Raw genomic sequence first — 21651 nt, 5'->3', positions numbered from 1 at the left:
CACTTAGTATTATCTTCTCCAGCTCCATCTATTTACCTGCAAATGCAATGATTTTATTCTCTTTTATTGCTGAGTAAAATTCCTTTGTGTATATGTACCACAGTTTCTTTATCCATTCATCTACTGAAGGGCATCTAGGTTGGTTCCCCAGTTTAGCTCTTGTGAACTGTGCTGCTATAAAAATTGTTGTGGCTGGATCCCTGTAATATGCTGTTTTTAAGTCTTTTGGGTATAGACCAAGGAGTGGGATAGCTGGGTCAAAAGGTAGTTCTAGAATTGGGGTTATGGCTCAGTGGTAGAATGCTCACCTTGCATGTGTGAGACCCTAAGTTTGATCCTCAGCACCACATAAAAATAAATAAGTGAAATAAGAGTATTTTGTTCAACTACAACTAAAAAATAAATACTTTAAAAAAAGGTGGTTCTATTCCCAGTTTTCCCAAGGAATCTCAATACTGCTTTCCATATTGGCTGCACCATTTTGCAGCCCCACCAACAAAATGCACCATTTTGCAGTCCCACAATATAGTGTGCCTTTTCCCGACATTCTCACCAACACTTATTGTTGTTTATATTCTTATTAGTGGTCATTCTGACTGGAGTGAGATAAAATCATAGAGTAGTTTTACTTTGCATTTCTCTAATTGATAGAGATGTTGAACATTTTTTTCATATATTTGTTGATTGATTGTGTATCACCTTCTGAGAAGTGTCTGTTCAGTTCCTTGGCCCATTTATTGATTGGGTTATTTTTTATTTTTTGGTATTTAACTTTTTGAGTTTTTTATATACCCTAGAGATTAGCGCTCTATCTGATGTGTAAGTAGTAAAAATTTGCTCCCAAGCTGTAGGTTCTCTATTCATCTGATTGTTTCTTTTGCCGAGAAGAAGCTTTTTAGTTTGAATCCATCCCATTTATTAATTCCTGATTTTAATTCTTGTACTGTAGGAGTCTTAAGGAAGTAGGGGCTTAATCTCACATGATGGATATTGGGGCCTACTTTTTCTTATATTAGATAGATGCAGGGTCTCTAGTTTAATTCCTCTATCCTTGATTCACTTTGAGTTGAGTTTGTTCATAGTGAGAGATAGGGATTTAATTTCATTTTGTTGCATATGGATTTCCAGTTTTCCCAGTACCATTTGTTGAAGAGGCTGTCTTTTTCCAATGTATGTTTTGGCACCTTTGTCTAATATAACATAACTGTAATTATGTGGGTTAGTCTCTGTGTCCTTTATTCTGTACCATTGGTCTACCAGTCTATTTTTGTGCCAATACATGCTGTTTTTGTTACTTTTGCTCTAAAGTATAGTTTAAGGTCTGGTATAGTGATGCCTTCTTCTTCATTCTTCTTCATTCTGCCTTAGCTATTCTGGGTCTCTCATTTTTCTAGATGAATTTCATCACTGTTTTTTTTCCTATTTCTTTGAGGAATATCATTGAAATTTTGATTGGAATTGCATTAAATCTGTATAGTGCTTTTGGTAGTATGGTCATTTAGACAATATTAATTCTGCCTATCCAAGAACAAGGGAGATCTTTCCATATTCTAAGGTCTTCTTTAATTTCTTTCTTTAGCATTCTGTAGTTTTCATTGTAGAGGTCTTCCACTTCTTTCATTAGGTTGATTCCCAAGTTTTTTATTTTTTTGAAGCTATTGTAAATGGGGTAGTTTTCCTTTCAGAGAATTTGTCACTGATATACAGAAGTGCCTTTCATTTATGGCTGTTGGTTTTGTATTCTGCTACTTTGCTGAATTCATTTACTAGTTCTAGAAGTTTTCTGGTGGAACTTTTTGGGTCTTATATGTATAGAATCATAACACCTGCAAAGAGTGCTAATTTGAGTTCTTCTTTTCCTATCTGTATCCCATTCATTTATTTCATCTGTCTAATCACTCTGGCCAGTGTTTTAAGAACTAGTTTCAATAGAAGTGGTGAAAGAGGGCATCCCTGTCTTGTTCCAGGTTTTTGAGGGAATGCTTTCAATTTTTCTCCATTTAGAATGATGTTAACCCAGGGCTTAGCATAGATAGCCTTTACAATTTTGAGATAGGTTCCTGTTATCCCTAGTTTCTCTAGTGTTTTGAACATGAAGCAGTGCTGTATTTTGTTGAATGCTTTTTTTCTGTGTCAATGAGATGGTCATATGATTCTTATCTTTAAGTCTATTGATGTGATAAATTACATTTATTGATTTCTGTATGTTGAACCAACCTTGCATCCCTGGGATGAATCCCATTTGATTGTGGTGTACTATCTTTATTTTTTAATATTTATTTTAAGTTTTAAGTCAACACACTATCTTTATTTTATATTTATGTGGTGCTAAGGATCAAACCCAGTGCCTCATGCATAGTAGGTGAGCACTCTACCACTGAGCCACAACCCCAGCCCCAACTATTTTTTTGATATGTTTTTTTATTCAATTTGCCAGAATTTTATTGAGAATTTTTGCATTTTTTTCATTAGAGATATTGGTCTAAAGTTTTCTTTCTTTGATGTGTCTTTGCCTGGTTTTGGAATTAGGGTGATACTGGCCTCATGGAATGAGTTTGGAAGAGCTCCCTCTTTTTCTATTTCCTGAAATAAATTGAAGAGTATTGGTATTAGTTCTTCTTTAAAGGTCTTGTAGAACTCAGCTGTGTATCCATGTGGTCCTGGGCTTTTCTTGGTTGGTAGGCTTTTGATGGTGTCTTTTATTTCATTGATTGAAATTGATCTGTTTAAATTGTGTATATCATCCTGATTCAATTTGGGCAAATCATATGAGTCTAGAAATTTTTCAATGCCTTTGATATTTTATATTTTATTGGAGTACAAGTTTTCAAAAATAATTTCTAATTATCTCTGGTATTTCTGTAGTGTCTGTTGTGATTTCTGTAATGTCTTTGGCTTGAAGTCTACTTTATTTGATATGAGGATGGAAACCCCTGATTGTGAAATTTCCTTTTTCATCATGTATGTTAGTAATTTGAGTTTTCTCAGTTTTCTCTCTCCTTCTCTTTATTAGCATGGCTAAGGGTTTGTCAATTTTTTTTCAAAGAACCAACTTTTTGTTTTGTCAATTCTTTCAATTATTTCTTTTGTTTCAATTTCATTGATTTTAGCCCTGATTTTAATATTTCCTGTCTTCTATCACTTTTGGTGTTGATTTGTTCTTCTTTTTCTAGGGCTTTGAGATGTACTAGTAAGTCATTTATTTGTTGAATTTTTCTTCTTTTAAGGAATGAACTCAATGCAATGAACTTTCCTCTTAGTACTGCCTTCATAGTGTCCCAGAGATTTCAATATGTTTGTATTCTCATTCATCTCTAAGAATTTTTAAATCTCCTCCTTAATGTCTTTTGGAATTCATTGTTTATTCAGTAACATATTATTTAGTCTCCAGATGTTGGAGTAGCTTCTATTTTTATCTTATCATTGATTTCTAATTTCATTCCATTTTGATCTGATAGATTGCAGGGTAGTATCTCTATTTTTTAAATTTTTGTTAAGAGTTGCTTTGTGGCTTCATTTATGGTCTATTTTAAAGGAGGATCCATATGCTACTGAAAAGAAAGTGTATTTGTTTGTTGAAGGATGAATTATTCTATATATGTCAGTTAAGTCTAAGTTATTGATTGTATTATTGAGTTCTATAGTTTCTTTGTTCAGCTTTCGTTTGGATGATCTATCCAGTGGTGAAAGAGAAGTGTTAAAATTCATCTATAATTATTGTGTTGTTGTCTATTTGACTCTTGAACTTGAGAAGAGTTGGTTTGATGAACACAGACGCTCCATTGTTTGGGGCATATAAATTTATTATGTTTTGTTGATGAATGGTTCCCTTAAGCAGTATGAAATATCAATTTTTATACCCCTTTTGATTAACTTTGGCTTGAAGTCTACTTTATTTGATATGAGGATAGAAACTCCTGCTTGCTTCCACAGTCCATGTGAGTAGTATGATTTTTTCCAACCTTTCACATTCAGTCTGTGGGTGTCTTTTCCTATGAGATGAGTCTCTTGGAGGCAGCATATTGTTGGGTCTTTTTTTAAAAAATTCAATATGCCAAAAACAAAACAAAACAAAACAAAAACAATATGCCAGTCTATGTCTTTGGATTGGTGAGTTTAGGCCATTAACATTCAGGGTTATTATTGAGACATGGTTTATATTCCCAGCCATTTTTGTTTATTTTAGGTATTTAACTTGACTTAGTTTCTTTTTTGTTTAGTTTTTCCTTTAGTATAATATTTCCTTTTGCTGATCTTTATTTTTGTGTTTCAATTCCTCTTCATGGAATATTTTGCTGAGGATAGTGCAGGCTTTCATGTTGTAAATTCTTTCAGCTTTTGTTTATCATGGAAGGTTTTTATTTTATCATCAAATCTAAAGCTTATTTTTGCTGGATAAAAGATTCTTGGTTGGCAACCATTTTCTTTCAGAGCTTGATATAGGTTGTTCCAGAATCTTCTAGCTTTCAGGGTCTGGGTTGAAAAATCTTCATATAATCTAATTGGTTTTCCTCTATATGTACTCTGGTTCCTTTCTCTCATGTCTTTTAATATTCTCTCCTTATTATTTTTATGTTGAGCATTTTCTTTATAATGTGCCTTGGTGTGGGTCTATGGTAATTTTGTGCATTTGGCGTTCTGTAAGCCTCTTGACTTTGATTTTCCAATTCATTCTTCATGTTTGGAAAATTTTCTGATATTTCATTGAATAGATTGCTCATTCCTTTGGTTTAGAACTCTGTGCCTTCCTCTATCCCAGTAACTCTTAAATTTGGTCTTTTAATGTTATCCCATATTTCTTGAATGTTCTGCTCATGGTTTCTTACTGTTTTCACTGTGTGGTCAACATTATTTTCAAGATTATATATTTTATCTTCATTGTCTGAGGTCCTGTCTTCCAAGTTGTCTACTCTGTTGGTGATGATTTCAATTGAAAATTTAATTTAGTTTATTGTTTATTTCATTTCAAGGATTTCTGTTTTTTTAAGAACCTCTATCTCCTTATTGAAATAATCTTTTGTTTTCTGTATTTGTTCATGTAGCTCTTTGTCAAAGTGATTTTTTGCTGCCTGCATTTGCTCTCTTATATCATCCTTTAATTCACAGGACATTTAATTATGTACATCCTGAACACCTTCTCTGTAATTTTTTCTGCTGTGTTGGCCATGGATTCTAATAATATGGTATCTTGATTTGTTTGGGGCACTTTCTTCCCTTGTCTTTTCATGTTGCTTGTGTGTCTTCCTTTCTAGCACTGTGGATCTGAGGCATTATGGTTTTTACCCTATAGGCTTATAGTGCCCCTTGTAAGGTTCTAATACCTCTCCTTTGAGGTTAAGGGCAATGTTAACAGATCCTATTATAAATAATATAAACCCTAAAAACAAATATTTGCTATTAAGATGTTTACAGTTGGATCACAATGTACAGAAATGATGAATTTAATTATTGTCTTGATTCATTCATATATTGACAGGCATCTGGGATAATTCCCTGATTTGGCTAATGTGAATTGTGTTGCTATAAACATCGAAGTGAATGTATTGCTATATTATGCTGATTTTAGGTTTTTTTTTTTTTTTTTAGGATAAATGCCAAGGAGAAAATGAGTCTATTGGTAGATTTACTCTTAGTTTTTTGAGGAATTTCCACACTGCTTTCCAGAGTGGTTGTACTAATTTGTAGTGCCACTAACAATGTAACTGCGTACTCTGACACTTTTTGAAGAGTTCAATCCATGGTCATGTAAAATGTTCCTCAGCTTGATTTGGTGTGGTTGTTTTCTTGGATATTAGAAGCCAGTTTTGTGTCTTGGAAAAGAACATTATATAGGTGATATCATGGATGTCCCACTGCATCAGATTGTGGCTGATGGCACATGATTTCAGTTTGTCCCATTATTGGTGCTACTAAGATTCACACTTAGCATGGAGATGTCTGCCAGATCTCTTTATTGCTGAGGTTCTGTTATTAAAAGTAAAAATAAAAAATAAGTTCAGAAGGTTCTTCTTATTTAAGACATTATGAATAACCTGTTTACAAATAACTCAATCAACAATTTTTTATTTTTATTTTTTAAAAATTATTTATTTTTTCTCTTCTTCTTCTTCTTCTTCTTCTTATTATTATTTTGCATTACAATTCTTAATACAGTTTTATACAACAATTTATCATATCTCTGTATACAAGATATGTTGACACAAAATTCATATCTTCATACATATATTTTGTGCAATGATGAGGGTCTCCTTCCACCATCCCTGAAATTCCCCTTCTCCCTTCCTTTCCCCCCCATTCCTCTTCCCTATCTAGAAGTAATTTTCTTCCCATGCTTTTCCTCCCTACCCCATTTTGATTCACCCTCCTTATATCAGAGAAGACATTTGTTTTTTTGGGGGATTGGCTAACTTCACTTAGCATAACCTGCTCTAATGCCATCCTTTTCCCTGCAAATGCCGTGATTTTATTATTTTTTTAGTGCTGAGTAATATTCCATTGTTTATAAATGCCACATTTTTCCCCATCCATTCATCCATGTTATTTTATTTTAGTTGTAGATGGACACATATATTTATTTATGTATGTATGTATGTATGTATGTATATATGTATGAATGTGGTGCTGAGGACCGAACCCAGTGTCTCACATATGAGAGGCAAGTGCTCAACCAGTGAGCCACAGCCCCAGCCCTCAACCAACAGTTTTAACATTAATTGATGATCCGTGCCTGACTTGCTGCAAAATGATGACTTTTCTATTTTTCACCCTGCTGTGTTTTTAAGATAGGATTCATCTGTGAAGAGTTCCTCCATGTTTGAAATCAAAATAAACATATTACATTCCAATGATAAGTGCTCAATAGGTGTTAGTGTACTTGTTAATATCTCACCAATAGTCATTTTAAATCAGACCAGATCTCTAAAAAATCCACAATTATTTATTTATTAAATAAATAATTCTAAATACTCCTGACTTTTCAAGAGTGAGCCCAAAATTATACTGTAAACCATAAACCACATGTGAGATATGCAAAAAACTGAATTGATGAAATAGAGCAACATGTGGGGACAGACACCAAGGTCCCAGCTTGGTGCTATGTAGAATTCAGAAGGTCTAGCATCCATATTCCCAAGTACTCATCCCTGCAACTGCTCACAGAGGATGCTTTTACTGCTTGTGGCCTTAAACTTTTGCTTGGTTTGTCTTTCTGGAATTGTCACTTCTTTTCCTTGGACCTGGATTTTCTCAAATATAGATCAGATGAATTCCATTATTTCTTTCCATTTGACTTAATTTTTTTTAATTGTTGATGGAACTTTATTTTATTTATTTATTTATATGTAGTGCTGAGAATCAAACCCAGTGCCTCACATGTGCTAGGCAAGAGCTCTACCACTGAGCCACAACCCCAGCCCTCCATTCAACTTCTTTATTACTAATTTTATCTGTCTGTTGTTTCCAGGGAACAAGAATAATAACATCACTGACTTCCGTGCTACATGACGATAAGGAATTCCCTAATCCAGAGGTGTTTGATCCTGGTCACTTTCTGGATGAGAGTGGCAACTTTAAGAAAAGTGACTACTTTATGCCTTTTTCATCAGGTAATAAAAATTCATTTCCAGTTGTAAGAGTATCACTCTTAGATGCCAAGTAGCCTAGCATACATAATGGGCTCTTAAGAGTCTCACTCCTGAGTTAGGAAGCAGATGAACAAACAGATCATTGAAATCTAGATCATTGTAATCATTGAAAGCTGTGCTGTGAGAGAGAGAAACACAGGTTTCTGGGGAGGCAGAGGGTTGCTTTCATTCTGCTTTTTTTTAAGTATTTTTATTAGTTGTTGATTAACTTATTTATTTATTTGTTTGTATGTGGAGCTGAGAATCGAACCCAGTGCCTCACACATGCTAGGCAAGTGCTCTATCACTGAGCCACAATCCCAGCCCTCATTCTGCTTTTTTATATCCAAAAACATTCTAACGAGGGTGTCGGGAGCCACTCTGGAAATGCACGCCCTTAAGTCCTGAGCAAGAGATACTAAACAATTATTGTGCCCCAAAGTAACTTGGGCTTTACCTCTGCTCAGATAATAAGGTGTGGCTCCAGGAGTAGGCACTACCAGGTGGGATTGAGTTACACTCACCTCTTCCTTTGTAATCCTACCTCTTGCCCTTTTTGGGATAGAATGTTCCATGGAATCTCCCCTTGTATGTCTCCTATGTAAGAATAAAGAATTCCAGTGACTCTCTCTTTCCACGGACCCTTAAGGTCAGAGAGTCACCTCAGATTTTGAAAAGATACTTCTTTTTGTGTTTCCGTGCTTCTTTTGCTGTTTTCTTAAGTTATTGGAATAGCCAGATTTGTGAACCCAGCACAGGTCACCAGATACAAGGGAAAGAGGGTTGAGCTGGCTTACAGGAGGTGGGGAGCAAGGGAAGAAGAGAAGGCAGGGCACCTTACAGAAGTAATGGAGTCCAGGAGAGAATGTTTTCTATAGATCTAGGGGGTCAGAGCATACCAGGTAAATGAAGGCTGAACAAAACCTTGGGAATGTGGAAGGAGAGTCTGCAGTGATTCCAGAGCACCATCCTCTTCCTCTTCTCATGATCATGCATTTAGAATTCTGTCTCATCGTTAAATTGTGTGTGCCAAGACTCTAGACATGGAATCACCTTCATTTTTTTTGCTATGGATTTTGATGCCTCTGTTGGGCCTGGCACTGCCCATATCCAGATGTTAAGGATGGAGCCCTTCTTTTAAATCACTCATATTTAGCTGGATAAAACAAAATAAGAGAAAATAGGATTTGAAGTGAGCCATGCTTCTGTGGAAGCATGACTATTATGAGAAAACTTATAGAGGCTTAGAGTCTACACCTTCTAAGCATGCATTGTAAAGAGGATATGACAAGGACATAGGTCATGAAGGAAGTATAAGAGCAAAAACCTGTCTAGCACAGGGTGCCTGATAAAATGAGATACTGGTGGGTAGCGACTGTGACTAATCTTCTGTGCATCTGTCTCTCCAATCATTCTGTCTTTGACCCATACACATAAGTAATCATTCATCATATAAGTTACTGAATATTCTTTATAACATTTCAGAACCTAATGTTTAAGGAGGGAAAACTCTGTTTGTCATCTTTAGGAAAACGTATATGTTTGGGAGAGGGCCTGGCCCGCATGGAGCTGTTTTTGTTCCTGACCACCATTTTACAGAATTTTAAGCTGAAACCTGTTATTGACCCCAAGGACATCGACACCACCCCCATTGCCACTTCACTTGGCCGTGTGCCACCTTTGTACCAGCTCTGCTTCATTCCTGTCTGAAGAAGGGCTACTGGCTGCTGCTGTGCCATCATCACCTGCCACTTCTCTTGGAGGCATCATCCCCCTTCTTACTATCAGGGATACTACCTCTCAGCTCTGCCTCACATCCCCATCTCCTCCTGATCCAGTGAACATGCAGCCTTCATTAAGGAGAGTTTCCTGGATTGCTGCATAAATAAATCTGCTATTCCCTGTACTCTGTAACTCTTGCATTGACAACCACAGGTTCTAATACTCAGTTACTAACATGTTATCATGGTAAAACAGCACAATAACTAGTCTATGACAATTCGGAGACATGAATTTTCTGCATGTTCTGAATAAAAATTACTGTTGTTGCTGGATCTGTTCTCAGAAATGTATTGTTGTGCAAAATTCAGAATAAAAAACAATAGGTCAAAACCACACTGAGATAGCCACTTTGCATACATGAGAATATAGCTGTTATAAGAGGGAGAGAAAGAGACTGAACAAGAATAAGGAAACAGGAGTGTCGGTGAGAATATATAGAAGTAGGAAGGCCTGTGCATATGTGGAGAATGAAAAATGATGCAGCCCCTGTGAAACCCAGTACAGTGAGTGGTTCCTAAACAAATTAAAATTGAATGATCATGTGATCCAATGATTTTACTTCTGGTTACATCCTAATGTGAAATAATTGCAGTTTATTAAAAAATATTTATAACCCATGTTTATACCACAAATCTCTTCACCAGTTCACACCCAAATATGGGTGTCTTAAAAAGTTGTTGACATTTATTATTTCCTTGAAGTATCTCTTGCTTTTCTTTACCACAGTGGTCCAGAATACTTAATGGAGGAGGAAGAAACTTTGTTGTTTGTATTTTTTTTTGTGCGTGTGTGATGCTAGAAATTAAATTCAGGGCTTCCCTAATGCTAGGCAAGAGCTCTGTCAGCTGAATTACACCCCAGACCATGAAAGAGTGTTTTGATACTTCCAACGACTCTGTTGCCTGGTTGACTCATAGGAAATACCATACCTAGGGAATAGTGAGCTGACTTGATGAATTAAAATTTGCTACTTACAAAAAAGTATCATGACATTATCTTCACAAAATTGTATTATCTTGGAATCAGAAAATTCCACTTCTGTGTAAACCCAAAAGAAATGAAAACAGGTTATCAAAGAGAAATTTATATTTCCATATTCATAGCAGAATTATTTACAATAGCTAAAATGTAGAAACATCCCACATGTCCTTTGAGGAAGAAAAAGATAAAGTTTGGTATACACGTGAATGGATTATTATTCAGGCTTAAGAAGAGAGAAAATTCTGACACATACCATGACATGGATGAAATTTGAAGACATTATTTTGTGAAATAATCCAGAAACAGAAGGACCAATACTGGGAATGTAAATATGAGTTGTCAGAGACAGGCAAATGCGTAGAACAGAAAAGTCTGTATGGGTTATTATGTGGGTGGTTTTCAGGGACAGGGGAAAGTTGAGTATGAGGAGTTATTGTTTAATGATACAAAGTTCAGTGTTGCAAGATGAACAGAGTTTTGAAGGCAGTGATAGTGATTGCATAATAAGATGAATCTATTTAATGCCACTAACCTGTATAATAACAAGGGTAAAAATAGTAAATTTTATATTGCCACAATTAAAAATGATTTACTTCCCTAAAACATTTACTACTTAATATTATGTAGATGGTACAATGGAATGTGGGTAGAGGTTGGGAAGGGTAGGCAGGGGAGGGTGCATATAGGGAGGTTGGATTTCATTAGTGCATTCTATTCATGTCTAAAAATATCACAATGAGCCCTTTAACGTGCAAATTGAATGTGTTAATAAAAATGAAGTCAAATATAAGAAAGAATTGTAAGTGACCGGCGAAATATCGGAGGAAGAGACCACCAAGAGACTGCCTCATGCAACAGCAAAAGGGTTTATTTGGGGACCAGCATGCTGGGGCTCAGTGCTCACTTGAATAGAGCAAAGAAAGATAGAGCCCTGCGAACAGCTTAAGCAGAGCTTATATACTTTTCTTGGAGAGGGCAGGGAGGGAAGTTCATTGACAGGTCAGTGCGAATGGGCAGTTTGCCTGCAACCGAGTGAGGGAGTGCATCCTGCAGTTTGGCAGTTAGGGACAGCACATTCTGGGAACAAGATTAGCAAACAGTTCTCAGGATTTTAACAGTGTTTTGCTCAGTGTTATATTAAATTGTGTTTATTTAATAAAGCTATCCTAAAAACTATAATGTAATCAAGATGCAAAAGACTCAAGAGAAGGACTGCCTAGTGTGCACAAGGCCCTGGGTTGCATCTGCAGCACTGAGGGTGTGAGGGTGGAAACAAAGGTGAAATCACTCCTGGGGCAAGTGCTCGTCTGTACTCAGAGATCTCACTCTTTGTAGTTCCTTTTTATGGGTATCTCTTCTGAAATTTGGCTGGTTTAGGTGACTCTCCAGGAATTTCCATGGACTATGATAGTCAAGCCAAAGTGACTCTATTTCCTATTGTAACTCCGTTTTGTAAAACAACCATGCCAAGTAGAAGGGTCATGACCAGGGCAAGATGTTCTTTTCCTTTTGCTATAGAAACCTTTAAGAATGCAGAACTAAGTAATGGGACATTGTTTCTGTAACTAGGGTAACGGGACTCTGTTTGTGTAACTTGGATGACTGGGATAATTGTGAATGGCTGAGCATCCCTCCACCTGACTGCATTCTCCTGCTTCTGTAACCTGGCTTGCTTGCATTGGCTAGACCCCCAAATGTCCCTTTTGTGGTTTTCAGGCTTATAAAGAGCGCCCTTGCAATTGTTCGGGACTGATCAGGGGAACAGCTTTATCTTGTGGTCAGTTGCCACCAGTGTGCTTCAATAAAGGCTTGATTTGATTATACGTGAGTGGTTTGGAAGTCAATTTATGAAACCCCGGGATGAAGCTTTAACTATAAAAGACTATGTTCTTGGAAGTAATTTTCCAAATTGAAATGTGTTATCCATAGAAAGGTGAGACTGATGAAGCTGCTCCACCCTGACCAGAGGGATTAACTTCCCACAGCATCATTGAACTTAAATGAAAGGGCCTATTTCCTTCCAACTCCTACCTCCTCAATGAGTCACTGGGAGTAGTGAGAGAAGATGGTTTATTTTGGTTTCAAAGTTCTGACCCAGTACCTTGGCAAATCCTTTGACAGTGAAAAGTGGGTGCCGCAGTCTGGCTGGGCACAATTCAGGAGCCACTTGTCAAAAGAAATGAACTTTATTTTTAGAACCACACACGCCAAACAAAACAGCTCCTCAGGAAAAACCTTCAGAGCCCAACTGCCACCACCGGTTTCCCACAAGCCTCTCACCCTCCCCCACTCCTCCTGCTCTTGAGGCCAATTGGCTGGGTCACGTGGGCAGAGCCAAAAAAGTCTCCCCATGAGCAGGTCCGTGGTCTGAAAGGGCAGGGAAACAGCCCAATGAGCATCACCGCAGAGGAGCCAATCAGTTGGCAGCTAGAAGTTGCTGGGGCCGCTGTGAGCCAATCATCAGCTGGCAGCCGGAAGTTTGCTGGGGCCCCTTCGGCTGTGGTTCTCAACAAGTGGGGAACCCAGTGGGACCACACCTAGAGACCAGGTTCCTCACAGAGCTTTCATCCTCAGGATCTACTCCAGGACCCTGTGCTTTGTAGATATTGTTTCTAAAAGAGCAAGGACTCAGATTCAACTCTTGGGAAAAGGAGAAAACCTTCTCCTATTTAAAAAAAAATTATGAAAATACACTCTTTGGGCCCTGGGAAAACAGATTGGGGAATAATCTGTTTTCCCCAATGAAGGACATTTTGGAGGATCTCAAAAGAGAGGTGAAGGGTCCTTTTGTCTTAGGAAGAACATCCTGCATACAGGAATCAGGAGTAGATGCTCCATGCCAAGTGCCCAATTATTCATAATTTGAAGCTCTAGCTTACTCATATTTGGATGTTTTTTAAATTTATTGGTGCATGATAATTAAACATAATATTGGGTTTCATTTTGACCTAAGTATGCAAGCATGGAATTTAATTTGCTCCAATTCAGTCCCCAGTATTTCTCCTTTTCCTCTCTTCTCCCAATCTGTTTCCTCTATTCTATGGGTTATATATCTATATCTATATCTATATATATATGAAAAGATATATTTATATATATTTTAAATTGGTGCATTATAGATGTACATAAAGATGAAATTAACTGTGGTATATTCATGTGTACATAGGATAGTTTGGTCAGTTTCATTCTGTTGTTCCTCCCTTCTCCTATCCTTCTTCCTTTCCCTTCAATCCCCTTTCTTTACTCCACTGATCTCTTTTCTATTTTGCTGGTGTTCCCTGCCCTGCCTTTATCTAGCTTATTTCTAGAAATAAGACTCTAGCTTATTTCACTTATCATGATGTTCTCCATTTCCATCCATTTGTTAGCAAATGCCATTATTTCATTCTTCTTTATGGCTGAGTAAAACTCCATTGTGTACATATACGACATTTTCTTAATCCATTTGTCTTTTGGGAGATATTTGGCTTATTCCATAACCTGGTTATGGTGATTTGCACTGCTATAAACATTGATGTGGTTGTGTCATTGTATATGCTGATGTTAAGTCCTTTGGATATATACTGAGTGGTGGGATAGATGGGTCAAATGGTACTATTATGAAGAATCTCCACACTGCTTTCCAGAGTAGTTGTACTAGTTACATTCCCACCAGCAATATATAAATGTACCTTTTTCCCACAACTTTGCCCACATTTACTTATGTTCTTATTCTTGATTGTTGCCCTTCTGACTGGAGTGACATGAAAGCTCAGTGTAGTTTTGAGTAGCATTTCCCTATGGTTAAAAATTGTGAACATTTTTTCTATATTTATTGGACATTTGTATTTCTTTTTTTTTTGGGAAGTCTCTATTCAGCTTTTTTTCCATTTGGTATTAAGTTTTTAAAGTTCTTTACATATTCTGGATAGCAATCCCTTATCTGAGGAGCAGCTGGCAAAATTCTCCCATTCTGTAGGCTCTGTCTTCATGCTCTTAATTCCTTTGGTTGAAGAAGCTTTTTAATTAGATGTTGTACCACTTATTGATTCTTGGTTTTATTTCTTTTGCATTAGAAGTCTGGTTAAGGATGTCAGTGTCTGTGCCAAATGTTGGAGTATTGGGGCTACATTTTATTCTGGCACTTGTAGAGTTTATGGTATAATTCCTAGGTCTTTGATCCACTTTAAGTCAATTTTTTTTTGTGCAGGTTAGAGATAGAGGTCTAGTTTTATTATTCTACATATGGATATCCATTTTTACTAGCACTGTTTGCTAAAAAGGCTAACTTTTCTCCAATGCATGTTTTTAGCACCTCTGTCATGTACACATGACTGTATCTATGTATGTTTGTTTCTGTGTCTTTTATTCCACTGATCTTCATGTCTGTTTTGGTGCCAATACTATGCTGTTTTTGTTACTATAGATCTGTAGTATAATTTGAAATCCAGTATTGTGATGCCTCTACCATCACTCTTCTTGTTCAGGATTGCTGTGTCTTCTATTATTCTATTATAGGTCTGGGTCTTCTATTATTCCAAATGAATTTTAGAACATTTTTTTCTAGTTCTGTGAAGAATGTCATTGACATTTTAATAAGGATTACATTGAATCTGTACAATGCTTTTTATAGTATGGCCATTTTGACATTAATTCTGTATCCAATAACATGAGAGGTGTTTCCATCTTCTTGTATCTTTTTCAATTTATTTCTTTGATATTCTATAGTTTTTTTTGTAGAGGTCTTTCACCTCTGTTATGGTTCAGATATGATATGTCTCTCAAAAGCTCATGTGTGAGTTAATGCAAAAGATTTAGAGGTGAGATGATTGAGTTATGAGAGCTTTAACCTATTCAGTGTGTTAATCAATTGATAGGGATTAACTGGATGGTAACCACAGGTAGATAGGGTTGGCTGGAGGAGGTGGATCATTTGGAGTCTGTCTTTGGGGTTTATACTTTGTCCTTATTGAGTAGAGCTTCCTCTCTGCTTCCTGGTGCCTTTCTTCACCACGTACTTCTGCCATGATTTTCAGCCTTATCCCAGGCCCACATGCATGAAGCCAGCTGTCTATTGACTGAGACTTCTGAAACCATGTGTTCCTGTATAGACTTTTTCTCCCTAAAATTGTTCTTGTCATGTATTTTGGTCACAGGAGCAAAGAAACTAACTAAAACAACCTCCTTGGTTAGATTAATTCCATGTATTATTTCATTTTTTGAGGTTATTATGGATGGGTCTGCTGCCTTACTAAATTGTTATCAGCTCCAAAAGTTTTATGGTGGCGTTTTTTGAGTCTTCTAAATATAGGATCATGTTGTGAGTGAACAGAGATAATTTGACTTTGTCTTTTCCTATTTGCATCCCTTTAATTTTGTTCTTTTGCCTGATTTCTGTGGCTAGAGTTTCTAGAACTATGTTGAATAGGAGGGGTGAGAATGGACATCTTTGTCATGTTATTCTTTTTGGAGGAAATGTTTTCAATTTCTCTCTATTCAGTGTGATGTTGGCCTTTGTCATAAGTCTGCACTAAAAAACATACTCAATGAACTGTTTCATGCAGAAGAATTGAAAAAAAATTAAAACCAGCAAATAAAATTGTACTAGAAGAATAGTTAATTAAAGGTGAATCAAGTCTGAATGAAGAATTGGAAATATATAAAAAGACAGGAAATAAAAATCCTGACTGTAAAATAACACTGAATAAATGGCATAAACTCTCGAACCAAAAGACATAGATTGGCAGATTGGGTTAAAAATATGACTCAACCATATGCTGTTTATGAGAGACTCTTTGTACAGGTAAAGACATCTACAGACTGAAGGTCAAGGATGGAAAAAAGTATACCATGAAATGGACAATGAAAGCAAGCAGGGATAGCTACTCTGATATCAGACAAAGTATACACCAAACCAAAATTAATCAAAATAGAAAAAGAAAGTTATCAGAGACCAGCTCCAACAGCGAGTCTCAGGAGACGAACAGATGGTGAGGAGTCGGCGAAAGAGGGTGGAGAAACAACACAGACACCAAAGTGAAGGTGTTGATCCCAATCTTTACTTGTGAAGTTGATCATATATACTTTTCATTTTGGCAGGCTCACAGTACTTTGTGGTTACAAAACAGAAATCATTATTCAAAGAAACCAAACATTACCTAGCTACAATTAGAATAGAAGAATGTATCTTGGCTTATGCATAAGCAATCATTTGTACTTTCAGTTCACGTTTTCTTTGAGCTGTTTCTGCTTAGTTAACTTTTAATAATAGTTACAAATGTCCCAAACTATTGGCCTATACCTTGACTATTCTTTCTTAACTTACTGACTGGAACCAGTGTCATGGTTACAGCAAGTGGTTGATTGTTATTAATTTTAATCAAACAAGAGTAAGAGCACAAACCATTGTGCACAGGAACAAGAACAAGTTGCCCAGTACTAAGCACTAATCTGTCTTCTTAACATTAATTTTTCTTCTCTAGATTTTAATTTAATTTCTCAAAAACTTCCTTGACAGGAATACAGGGAGTTTTTCATTAGACATTAACAATTTACACTCCACAGCTGAATCATTGCATTTAGAGCAAACAGATCTATGCTTTAGAAGTAGTTGCATTAATTGGGAAAGTCATGTTTTTTCCTTCATACTTAATGGTCATATGAGAAATCGCAACTATACTTACTAAAGGAATACAAAAACAAACCAGCCCATTCCCAGAAACATACTGCGCTCCTCCAGAGGATAGACGCCTTGCACCATCCACCTCAGTAAGGCCTTGCCATTGCCTGAGTCAGGGGAGGGGCACAGCAGAAAGTCACTTCATATTGGTTAATAATCATTAAGATATAATGATTGTCAGTATTTATGCCCCAAACAACAAAGTACCTGCATATATAGAACAAACTCTTCTCAATATAAAGAATCAAAAAAAAAAAAACCCTGCAATACAATAATAGTGATTTTAGCATACTTCTCTCACCATTAGATAGGTCATGCAGATAAAAAGTAATACTCTTCAGAACTAAAAATATTATTAAAATACTATTAATCAAATCAAATCAGATATCTATAGAATATTTCATCCATCAACAACTGAATTCACCTTCTCAGTGGCACATGGAACTTTTTATAAATACATCATATTTTAGTACAAAAAAGCTAATCATAGCAAATAAAAAATAATTCTTTGCATCCTGTCAGATCATAATCAAGTGAAATTAGAAATCAACATTAAAAAACAGAAACCACACTAATACTTGGAAATTTAATAATATACTTTTGAATGAGTAATGGATCATAGAAGAAATAAGGGGAGTAATAAAAATATTCTTAGGAACAAATGAAAATAGAGTCATTATGAAAATCATAGGGATAGTATAAAAGCAGTTCTAAGAGAAACTGAGCACTGAGTTCCTACATTAAAAAAATAGAAAGATACCAAATAAATAATTTAATGTTATACTTCAAGCCCCTAGAAAAAGTACAAACTAATACCCAACTCAGTAGAAGAAAGGAAATAATTAAGATCAGAATTGAAATTAATGAAATTGAGAATAAAAAAGATACAGAGCACCTATGAAACAAGTTTTTTTGGGGGGAGTACTGGCATTGAACTCAGGGGTACTCAACCACTGAGCCACATCCCTAGCCCTATTTTGTATTTTATATAGAGACAGGGTCTCACTGAGGTGCTTAGTGCTCTACTGTTGCTGAGTCTGGCTTTGAACTCCTGATCCTCCTGTCTCAGCCCCCACCCCCCAGCTGCTGAGATTATAGGCATACTCCACTGCACTAGGCAAAAGTTATTTTTTGAAAAGATAAATAAGATTCTTTGCTAAACTTAAAGCAAACAAACAAACAAAGACTCAAATCAATGAACCCAGAGATGAAAAATGATACATAACATCACAGAAACTTCTGAAATCCTGAGGATCATTAAAAACTATTTCAAAAATTAATACTCTAATAAGCTAGACAATATCTTTAAGATATTGACAAATTCTCAGAGACATATGAACCATGAGGATATAGAAAATGTAAAAGGTTGATATCAGATAATGAAAATGAAGTTGGTGTTAAAAGCCTTCCAAGAAAGAAAAGCCCTGGACCAGTTGCGTTGTTCTTTGTCTCATGTCTGCCACATTCTGTCCTCATATGAAATTTCTTTTAGCCTCTCAAGCTCTCAGCCAACAATCATGAGCTTTTAGTTCCTGGGACAGAATTTGCCATTGAGATGAGAAAATGACCCTTTTGAGCACTTTTTCCTAGAACTTTGATACCCTTTCTGTGGGTCTCTTGCTCTTCATTTCTTAGCTCATGGAGTCATTTTCATCTGAACTTTTTAAATCTTATTTATTTACTTATTTTTACATGAGCTCTATTATTATTATTATTTGCATTAAAATTCTTAATAAACTTTTATACCACAATTTATCATATCTCTGTATACAAGATATGTTGATCTCCAATCTTATAGCAAGCCATGATTTACCTTTACTGATAATGGCCAATATTTGTTTCTTCTTTGAATAGAATTCCACCTTTTCATTTTCTCTCTCCACAAGAGATTTTCTGTATTCTCAATGCACATATTTTCTACCTCTGTTTCCTGAGAAGCGCTGGATCTTGTAACATCTTTATAAGCAATAAACACACCCAATACACTGTTATTAACTCCAAATCAGATTTTAAAATAAAGAAAATACTTGCAAAGTAGGGGCAGGGAACATACAAATGAGCCTAGAGTATGTTGCTGCATCCCAAAGTAAGGAATTGTTTAAGGATTATTGGTGACATGGAAGAAGGCACAAAATATAGTCATTAGGAGACAAGTTGAGCACCCAAATAGGTAATACTACTACTACTACTACTACTACTACTACTACTACTACTACTACTACTTCTACTACTACTACTAATGCATTATAACCCACTGACACAATTGAATCCTTGATTCCTTATTGATACAGAGAAATGACCAACTTGAAAATTTGATGTGGGATAGTTAAATAATTTCAAAGAATCCCTCGACAGCATACTTCCAAAGAACAAAATTGAGAGAAGTGGAGAATTCTGCCAGAAATATCTGAACCTACTAATCAAATAAACATTCCTAATAAAACAGATACAATTGTTTATCACCTAGGAAGGGAGGAAAATGTCATACTGTGATCTTTCTTCCAGAAATTCTTAAGATGAATTTAATTAGTAGGAAACTGATTAATAAATTCAATTGAGGGGCATTTTATAAACATGAAGTCTATGCTCTTAAAGAGTGTGAAGGTCATGTAAGTGAAGGAAAGATTGGAGAAGTGTCCTAGAGTCTACTAAAAAGATGTGACAATTAGTTATAACATGATTCTGGATTCTCTACAAGCTTTTAATGGAATATAATGGATATCTTTGGGACTGATTGATGACACACCATTAGGAATAAGGATTAGAAAGTCCCAATATATCAATACTTAATTCCTGATTTTAATACTTTGAGTATAATTGTACAGGAGAAAAACCTTTTTTTAAAAAAAAGAAAATATACACTAAAATATTTCTGGATTGCTGGTCCTTGGGAACATGGTGTTAATTTACCCATTTTTTTAACACTTGGGATTGAACTCAGGGGCACTTGACCACTGAGCCACATCCCCAGCCCTATTTTATATTTTATTTAGAGATAGAGTCTCACAGAGTTTCTATAGGACCTCACTGTTGCTGAGGCTGGCTTTGAAGTTGCAATCCTTCTGCTTCAGCCTACTGAGCTGCTGGGATTACAGAAATGTGCCACTGTGCCCAGCTATTAATTTATTTTCAAATGGTTCAATCAAAAAGTTCCCTGTATATAGTAACAATTTCTCTACTGTTGTGATTATTAAAAAATGAATCCAGTTGTAGGCATATATGTGTATGTGTATACAAATTATATATTTATTTTATATTATATATATAATTGTGTGTGTGTATATATATATACATAATCTCTCTCTATGTATATATATGTGTATATATATGTGTATGTGTGTGTGTGTGTGTGTGTATATATATATAAAACCTAGAGTTTTATAAATGAAAGGAACATCCAGTAGCATTAAGCTTTATGGAAATTCAAATTAAAACTTAAATAAAATATGATGATATAATCTACCAGAATGGTTAAAATGAAATAAAGACAGATTATTCTAGGTACTGTCAATAACTTGTAGCAACTGGCACTCTCAGGTGTAATTAAAAATTGGTTCAATCATCTGTCAATATTACTTAGAGTGAGTATATGCATATTCAGCAATTCCACTCATAGATATGTATGCACTCCATTGGGATATCCAAAGGACATAAACAGAAATGTTTATATTAGCACTATTCAAAATAGCCCTACACTGGAAATAATCCAAGTGTCCATAACAATATCATGGGAAAATAACTTTTATGGAATAAAACTAATTATGTAATTATTAACTAAATTAGTATATATTTTGAAAGTCTCTGAGACTCATTTGTGTGTTCCCTGTCTGTATTCTGCAATTAGCCATTTCTCTAAATACTCCTCATTCCTTTATTTGAAAATCTGGTTTAGAGTCAATATCAGTGCAATGGGTGTGTTTATTGCTGTGAAGATGTTACAGAACCCATACAGACCATGCCTATTATTTCCACATTATTTTTTCATCACTGTAAAGAAATACCTGACAGAGTCTATTATGAAGATGAGATTTTTGTTTTTTCCCCCCACAGTTCTGGAGGTTCAAAGTCCCAGCCATAAGGCAGGCTCAGTGGAGAGGGCCATCCCAAGGAATGAAATGATGGCTCTAAATAGAGTTACTGTGGTTCTGATAGAGTTTAGAGCTATGAGAGTCGGGCAGCAAATTAGTGTTTCTCTTTGCCCTGCGTAAAGGATTCTCTAAGCCCTGTGTTGAATTGATTAATAAATGTGATGTGTCATTTTAATAAACTTGTAGTGTAATGATTAACTAAATTAATGTTTATTTTGAAAGTCTGAGACTGAATCATGAAATATTGAATCAAAGTACATGTGGATGTTAGTAAATCCAGTGGAAGTGAATGTCTGGTGTGGAGGGAAGGGTGCAAGAGTCAGGAAGGTGGGATCCAGCCTCAGCTCTCCCTCCTGCAGTCTCTGTATCCTTGGCCAAGGCAATGCATCTCCAAGGCCCAACTCTTCAGCTCCACAGTGAGGATAATTTATCTTAGGCAAAGGAAATTGAGAGAATCAAAAAGGATATGACAGGTGTGATAATCCTCTGTAAATCGTCAGAATCCCTGTAAACATGACTG

General features: G+C 35.9%; 1 protein-coding gene across 1 annotated transcript in view; it reads left to right on the top strand.

The window, feature by feature from the left end:
• The window catches only part of LOC101973745 (cytochrome P450 2C18), a 41465-nt gene extending 29257 nt beyond the window's left edge, over positions 1–12208 (top strand). Inside the window, exons 8-9 of the mRNA XM_005333712.4 lie at positions 7463–7604; positions 9151–12208. Of these exons, the coding sequence (XP_005333769.2) occupies positions 7463–7604; positions 9151–9332 (324 nt within the window). The 3' untranslated portion in view covers positions 9333–12208. The remainder of the gene's footprint in view (positions 1–7462; positions 7605–9150) is intronic.
• The last annotated feature ends 9443 nt before the right edge of the window (positions 12209–21651 follow it).

Source organism: Ictidomys tridecemlineatus, chromosome 1 (genome assembly GCF_052094955.1).
Source record: "Ictidomys tridecemlineatus isolate mIctTri1 chromosome 1, mIctTri1.hap1, whole genome shotgun sequence".
Classification (NCBI taxonomy): Eukaryota; Metazoa; Chordata; class Mammalia; order Rodentia; family Sciuridae; genus Ictidomys; species Ictidomys tridecemlineatus.
The sequence above is the reverse complement of the archived record's forward strand: the minus strand, read 5'-3'. Positions and strand labels throughout refer to the sequence as shown.